Here is an 8,311-nt window from a genome sequence, read left to right on the forward strand (position 1 = left end):
GGGTGAAAATATTATCATTTAATTCTGTTGTAGTATTTTCCCAACTATTTAATTTTTCAATCCAAGGTTCGTAGACTTACGAGACACATGCACTATATATGCAGGACTGAAGTGGAACTAATCTAATCTAATCTAAATTACTGAAATCAAATTAATCTAGAAAGGCATTGAAACACTAACTAGGAAAGCAGGAAATTGCATAAGGGAAATACAATTACAACATGTGAAGCATTGAATGACAAACAACATATGTGAGCTCACAACAATAAAACTATCTCAAATTATATTACAAGAATCAAATTACAAATCATGAAAGCGTAACAATAAAAGATGAGAAAATCTTTCCATTATTCATTATTATCCAAATGAAGAGAGAGCACTCTCTTATATACATGAGGAAGATAACCATCTCATAATTACATATCCAATATTCTCTCAAGCACTCTCAACTAATTTCTCATTATTACAAGATATGATCCCTTTGAATCCTCCACAAATCTCTCAAGCATTTTCAACTACTTTCCCATTATTACAAAATATGATCCCTTTGAATCCTCCACAAATCTCTCACATATCTTGGATAAGATATGCTAACCAAATCCTCCATGATTTTCTCCTTAGGAATAGGCTTGCATAATTATCTCCTTAATATGGTGGAGGAGATATGGATAAGATATGCCAACCAAATCCTCCATGATTTTCTCCTTAGGAATAGGCTTGCATAATTATCTCCTTAATATGGTAGAGGAGATATTTGAGAAGTCTCTTGGAATTAATTCTTCACATATTTCCTACACATCACAAAAATCACATATTCTTGAGATATATATAAAAATATGTATATTTTCTAATATTTAATCATAAATTCACTTGTAATACAAAAATGAATAAAATGGAAAATAAGAAGGTGAAACCCAAATGTATTTAGGAAAATGATATGATAAAAGGTTAATGGGATGATGAAATGTAAGGAATAGTGAAGAAAAATGTGGATGAAAATATGACATTTTTTAGTCCCAACATCAGTTCTCCAGTAAGTGGCTTCCTCAAAGACTCAAATGCAATCCAGCTGACCATGTCTCCAATCACCAGATCAAACCAAACTTTTAGCTCCTCACAGCCACCAACCAAGAAGCTAATCAACAGTTGAGCAGGCTTTTGAACTCAAAATTTTACTCTCCACTACTAAAGAGCATCTGACACAATTCAGCTAGAAGCTGAAATCTTAATCTTTGCAGCTAAGTTGAACTTCTGTTCAAAGATACAAAAGAATGCCCATGAAACGCTGGTCACTATAGCTCAAACCATTCACAACAGAGTTTTCAACCTTCATCCACTAGTAGTGACAAGATAGAACTCTGAAACTTAGCATTGATAAAAGGGTTTTTAGGACTCTCCATAAGAACAGGAAGAAATCTCTCCACTCTTGGTAGATGATTTGTCAGATCTCAACATAGGTGGAATCAATTTGCAAGCATGCAGAGAAGAATCTGAACCCGCTGTGCTCTTCACTTCAGCATTATATGAAGAAACTTTCTTCTGCAATTGAAGATCATCATATGAGGGTCTTATCTTTGGAGCACTGGATGAGCGTATTTTAGCCTTGGCAGACTCTATAGAGTTCATGTAATTAGGCCTTTCCACACTCATCTCAAAAAAACTAACCATACAATCTATAGAGGCTCGTGCATGAAGAATGGTTACCAAAAATCCTCGAAAAGCAGTCTGTATGCGAATGGCGGCCCATTCTTCTCTGACAACCTTGAAGTCTTTAGGAGGAGCCCTCACAATAGTGGCCACTGCAGCATTATAAGCCTCTGCAGCAGCAGATATAACTTCAGATGTCTCCCCGTTTGAATTTACCCTCTTATGGAAACTTCCTTCATTTCTCCCCTCGGATTCATGGTCACCAGAAATTTTCCACAGGCCCCATTTTCTGGACTTTACATTGGTGAGCTTTTTTTGTGCATGTTACAACAAAGTCAATAAGCTTTCTTCCGCTAAATGAATGAACTTAGAACAAGATTCCTACATAACTAATGACTAGAAAAACAATGAAGTAGCACAAAAGACGGGTGAAATGCAATTTCCCAGGTAAGGAAATGCATCTGTTATTAGGGTCCACTGATAACCTAAGATGCACGACTTCGCCATTGAAGACTGAAGAAGCTCTGGATATATTGAAACTAATTTTGGCATCGTACAGTTCCATTTGCGCTTCATATCAACACGACTTCGCCATTGAATACTAAAGAAGCTCTGGATATATTGAAACTCATGCTGACATCGCACTTATACGCTCTCTACCAGGCAATAGATCTTCGACAATTGAAACAAATTCTTCTGAAAGTTGTGTTAGAAGTCACCTCAAGCGTTTCAGATGCATGCCATCTTCCTAAATCCATTAAAGAACAACTTATTAAGGTCGCCAGGGGTATTCCAATGTACACATATTTAGAACCCCCCTGCAACCCTTCCCTCGCACTTGTCTCCGCCCTCAAACAGACATTTCTTGACGCCATTCTTGCATTCCACAAGATTGAAATTGTAGAGCAGTTAAAAGAGTTCGAATCCCACCTTCAAGAAGAGATTACAGAAATCGTGCTTTCTTACGCGGAGCGCACTAACAGTCACATGCTGCTCTTGTTGCAAAACATTAATCCATGGCTTTAAATTATTTCCTCTGTATGAATTTATCCGGGAGAAACTCAAAACGAAAATGATGACTCCGAGGACAGACCAAACACCCCAAGAGGGCATCCAGAAGGTATTCGATGCAATTGTGGATGGCCGAATCACTGCACCTCTGCTTCAATGCCTGAGCGGATTCATAAATTGATCATCAAATTTGTGAAGTCTTCACCCAGAAATTTACATGTGCGTACAACAAGAATCATTTGACAATATGAGTGAGTCTACACATCTATTCCAACCAGAATCTCCTCCAAATATATGTGGAGAAAAGCATGACAGAGCCAGTTTTTTGCAAGTTAAAACATAAAAGCTTTTTAGGTTATCAGAATTATTCTGGTGATTCCACATCACACAGATATTACTATTGTAGTATAAGTGATGGGATTGTCAGAAACTGAAATTTAGCATACCTAGAAACAAAGGAAAAGCAACTGATAAGAAAAACCGAGATCGTTTCAGACCTATGATAAAGAAGTATCTATATTTGGTATGATCTAGTCCACTGCACAAGGGTCGTGAAAAGCAATATGGCCAAGAAAAGTCTACAGAAAGGGCAACTGCTTTTCTTCATGAGTAGTCCTAGTTTGGTGTCTGAGCACAGATCAGAACAGGGGCCTGAAGCGTTTGTGCAGGAAATTTTCATGATAAGAGTAAACACGATGATGATTAGGATTTGCTTGTGGTTTCGTATATATCTTAAACTACAGTTGACATATGGTAATCCGACACTCACAGGATTCGGCACTCCGACCTATTGTGTGGGTAGAGTAAGCTACTAAACCATAGTGGCCAGAGTGTTAAAATACCTCAGATTCTCGCAGTTTGTTTTGGCGAATTCGATGTTCATCAATCATTTTCTGCACAGCTAAGCCTTCAGTCGACATCCGAACACGGTGAGCTCTTACACGGGCCTGAACTCTAACAAGTGCTTGCATGCACCTCAAGGTAACTGCTGCTTGTTTCCTTACCTGACGACCTTGAAACAATGCTTGTAATCTCACAAACCCTTTCAGCGCTCGCAGTGCCCTCTTGGCCTGTAAAACCCAAACCAAAGCCAATGGATTGAAAATAATCATCTCTCAAAACAACCAACCATACAATCTATAGAGGCTCGTGCATGAAGAATGGTTACCAAAAGTCCTCGAAAAGCAGTTTGTATGCGAAAGGTGGCCCATTCTTCTCTGACAACCTTGAGGTCATTAGGAGGAGGCCTCACAATAGTGGCCACTACAGCATTATAAGCCTGTGCAATAGCAGATATAACTTCAGATGTCTCCCCATTTGAATTTACCCTCTTATGGAAACTTCCTTCATTTCTCCCCTCGGATTCATGGTCACCAGAAATTTTCCACAGGCCCCATTTTCTGGACTTTACATTGGTGAGATTTCTCTGTGCATGTTACAACAAAGTCAATTAGCTTGCTTCCGCTAAATGAATGAACTTAGAACAAGATTCCTACATAACTAATCACTGGAAAAACAATGAAGTAGCACAAAAGACAGGTGAAATGCAATTTCCCAGGTAAGGAAATGCATCTGTTATTAGGGTCCACTAATAACCTAAGATGATGAGCAGGACTGCAAAAAGTTACATGAGTAGAGTATGCAAAGGCCATGCTGTAAAAAGTTACATGAACAGAGTATGCAAAGGCAGTGCTGCAAAAACTTACATGAACAGAGTATGCAAAGGCCATGCATTTCATATATAAAAATTTCCTCTGATCGTTGCTGGCGGTCTGAGTGGCATCTGTTTCTTTTCATATGTATTTTTGCGCACTGCCAGGGTCGATGTGGTGTTCTGCTTGCGAGGAAACAGTATCGAGGCTTCGATGTGTTCCGTGGCAAAGGCATCTTGCCGCTGCTATTTAGCAGACTTTCTGGTCCTTGAAAATTCTGAAATATATATAGTGTAGGTTTTTAAGCCTGTTCGTGGACTGATTCTTGGCTGTGCAACTCTTACAATCTTTATTTTATCTCCGTGCATTAGAGTGCCCTTGCTAACCGCCATTGCCATGAGCGAGATCTTAGGGTGAACGGCAAGGACGAAAATTCATGAACCGTTTTTTCAGTTCAATTTTATTTCAGTTTTGGATCAACGATCGAACTTCATTCAATCGTCTAACACCACAAATCCACGGTGAACAATAAGACACGGCGACCGCTGGGGCAATTCATGTAAAAAAGAAACGCTTTACGGCATAATTATGAAGATAAAATAACAGTGCAAGCAAACTGTTCGGATTTCAAACTATAATAACCAAGAGATCCTAAAATTATAAATATAAAATCACAATGCAAGCAAACTGTTCGGATTTCAAAATTCAGTATTGTAGAAGCACTTTGTTCGAATTCCAAAGATCCTATAATTATAAAGTTAAAATTACAGTGCAAACAAACTGTTCCGATTTCAAAATTAAGTGTTGTAAGAGCACTTTGTTCGAATTCCAAAATTCTGTAGTAAACATTTTTGGATTTTGAAATTGTACGAGGCAGGATTCAAAATTAAAATTTATTGGTGGATAAGATCATTATGGACGTATTATAATGTCCGTTCCAAGTTGAAGTGGAAAGGTGTCTGTGTTTAGATAACCTATTAATGACGTTTTCGAAAAAATCTTAGCCGTCAAAAATACATTCTGGCTCCTCCCAAACGTCATGCCCGACGGTAATGTAAAAAAATTCAACGTATTTTACGGGTAAAATGGCCTCTGACGTGCAAAATGCCCGTGAAATTGCAACTCTGAATCCAACCACTCACAATATCCGGTAACCTGAGCAAGGCAAGCCTGCGCTTCATAACGCTCTTGCATCTCTGCAGAACGCTTTTCCTGGGAAATGTCGCCGAAAGTAACCAGCTTTTGATATTTCAATGTTTGAGGAAGCACCAGCTCAGCCACTTCTATAGGACACCCTGTTATCGCCAGCCACGAAAGCTGCACAAGACCATCAAGCCGTTCTATCTTCCTCAATGCTTTACAAGATCTTAATTCCATGTCTTTGAGTGTTACGGGCAATGCCCCAACCTATACTAGATCACTACAACAAGAGATGTCCAGAAACCGAAGGTTGGGACAAACACCTTCCGGAAAGGATACCTCCCATATTTCTGTCTTTAAAAGCCGGAAGGTCTTTCAGATAGATCTTTTGGAGGCTTGTCAGATTTCCAAAAGAATCTGGAAGCTTCTCCAAACATGTGCACCCTCTCAAATTTATCTCTTGGAGGCTTGTGAAATTCCCAAAGGACTCTGGAAGCATCTCCAAACTTGTACAGTCATCTAAATGGATGAGTTGGAGATTCACATTTGTTAAGGAGTTTGGAATCCTCTTCAAACTCTTGCACGCAACCAGACTAATGTGTAGGAGATTTGTCAAATTCCCGAAAGAGTCTGGAAGCATCTCCAAACTATCACAATAATTTAAACAGATGTGTCGGAGATTTGTGAGACTCCCTAAGGAGTCTGGTAGCATCTTCAAACTTGTACATCCATGCAGCTTGATCTCCTGAATATTTGTTGAAAGCATCTTCGAAGAACCTGGAAGCGTCTCCAACTTTGGGCATTTCTCGATATGTAGACATCGGAGATTTCTCAAATTCCACAGCGAATCTGGAAGCATCTTTAATTTTTCGCAACAAGACAGACGGAGAAATTGGAGATTTGACAAATTCCCCAAGGAATCTGTGAGATTAAGCAAACTTTCACACCCACTCAGATTGAGATATTCGAGATTTGACAAATTCCCAAGGGAATCTGGAAGATAATTCAACATCTTACACCCCTGCAGAATGAGATATTGGAGATTTGACAAGTTCCCCAAGGAATTTGGAAGATATTGAAATTCTCACATCCTTCCAAGTCGATGTGTTGGAGATTTGTCAATTTACCCAAATCTCCAAAGCAGGTGAAACCTCTGCAATTTTTTACTCTTAGATATTTCAACGAGCAAAGATCGTAAAATTCTTCTGGCAATGCTGCTATTCCAATATCTCCCGAATAATTAAAAAAGGCGGGCGCAGTACAAACTTTTGAAGTCGCTTCAACTGTCCTATTGACTTTGGAAGCTCTGAATGTTCAGACTCGATAGTCAATTCCTCCAGCTGCAAAGGCACCTGCATTGTTCACACATCCAACATCATAAGAAAAAGAAAAAGCATACTGATTCTCATTTGTAAATTACTACAGCTACATCTACATCTACGTACCTGCTGTTCCTCCCAGAATTTTTTTAATTCTTTTCCGGACACTTCTAAAACTCTTAAATCCCGCATTGGAGTTACGAGCGCCATGGAGCCCAACTAAAACTTCGAATAAAGATTCGAAGAAACAACCAGGTCTGAAAAAATTCGACATATCCATCAATCCTCAGAGCCTTTCCTCCAGCGGAGTTACGAGCGCCATGGAGCCAAACTAAACAACCAGGTCTTAAAAAATTCGACATATCCATCAAAATCAAGCATGTGAGAAGCGAGCATGGCGTTGCCTCTAACTTCTTGCTTCATTCACGACAGAAAACACTGCCTGCAATTCCAAAGAAAGGTACTTTGTAAGAAACACGTCCTTCGACAACTCTTCCTGGCCAAGATGATGAGTTGCAACTGGATGAGTTCGTTAACCATGGTAATGGCACGGTAAGATGTTCAATCCACTGGGCGAAAGATGAACCGAATTTGACATATTAAATCAACCGCTGGAAACACTCCAATCGTTTAACGATTCATCAGGAGGGGAGAGATGACACGAGGGGAGAGCAGGGGAGGCGAGGGGAATTCATTTGAGAGGAAATGCTTTACGGCGTAATAATAATTATTTTAATTTTATATAATTTGATTATTTATAATTTTTAAGGGGAAAATGAATCAACCGAATTCATACGGCTCAGCGAAGCTGACATATCGCTGTCGTCGCTGTCGTAAGAGTAATTATGTAAATAAAGGCTTTGATAGGATGTTACATGTAAAGGCTGGCTTTGATGGGATGTTGACATATCACAGTGTTCAGGGTGATTAACGAAAAAGCAAGAAAGGTGATGTTTTTGTCGTTTCATGGTTTATATATATGATTGAGGTGTAAATCAATTGGGATTTAGTTTTTATCATCTCATTAATTCAAATTTTAATTTTATAAAAAGGATGTTGAAGCCGAAATTATTAGTTTTTATTATCTCATTAATTCAAATTTTAATTTTATAAAAAAGAGGTTGAAGCTGAAATTATTGATAAGAGAACATTTATTTTCAATATAAATTCAATTTACCATCTAATTAATATTATATGTATAAATAATAAGCAAATTTCAGGTTTTTCCTTACCACTTATAATCCTTTTGACTTGAAAATAGACCCTAGCTTTTACATGTGGTGTGTATCCACTTTATCCCTCGATAAGTGGCTTGTATGCATGAATGCAACTTTCAGGTTTTTCCTTCTCTCTTATAATCCTTTTGACTTGAAAATAGACCTTAGTTTTTACATGTGGTGTGTATCCACTTTATCTTTTAAAGAGTGGTTTGTATGTATGAAAGTAATTTTTTCAATGAGGGTCATTATCAATTTAAGTTTTGAATAGATAATGATTGGGTGTTTTGTTAAGGCATTCTTTAATGTAATGTTATCGGTTCAA

The 8,311-nt window shown here is 38.3% G+C and overlaps 1 protein-coding gene across 1 annotated transcript; it reads right to left on the reverse strand.

The window, feature by feature from the left end:
• Positions 1-1,386: 1,386 nt before the first annotated feature.
• LOC149176317 (uncharacterized) lies at positions 1,387-4,702 on the reverse strand. The gene is made up of 4 exons (XM_089421432.1): positions 4,655-4,702; positions 3,827-4,084; positions 3,501-3,728; positions 1,387-1,956 (listed from the first exon to the last, which is right to left on the reverse strand). The coding sequence occupies exons 1-4, from the start codon at positions 4,700-4,702 to the stop codon at positions 1,387-1,389; spliced, it is 1,104 nt and encodes a 367-aa protein (XP_089277558.1).
• Between the last annotated feature and the right edge of the window lie 3,609 nt (positions 4,703-8,311).

The sequence above is a fragment of the Pinus tabuliformis genome, chromosome 4_1, assembly GCF_031772625.1.
Source record: "Pinus tabuliformis cultivar Carrire ecotype Pingquan chromosome 4_1, CPIR1, whole genome shotgun sequence".
NCBI classification, from domain to species: Eukaryota; Viridiplantae; Streptophyta; class Pinopsida; order Pinales; family Pinaceae; genus Pinus; species Pinus tabuliformis.

What these genes read in the sequence shown, in the direction of transcription:
- LOC149176317 (XM_089421432.1), bottom strand. Translation starts at nt 4,702, where the DNA reads ATGGCGGTTAGCAAGGGCACTCTAATGCACGGAGATAAAATAAAGATT. An exon ending in ACGGAGATAAAATAAAGATT is followed by an intron (nt 4,085 to 4,654) that starts GTAAGAGTTGCA and finishes TAACATGCACAG; the next exon opens with AGAAATCTCACCAATGTAAA. An exon ending in CTGCTTTTCGAGGACTTTTG is followed by an intron (nt 3,729 to 3,826) that starts GTAACCATTCTT and finishes TGGGTTTTACAG; the next exon opens with GCCAAGAGGGCACTGCGAGC.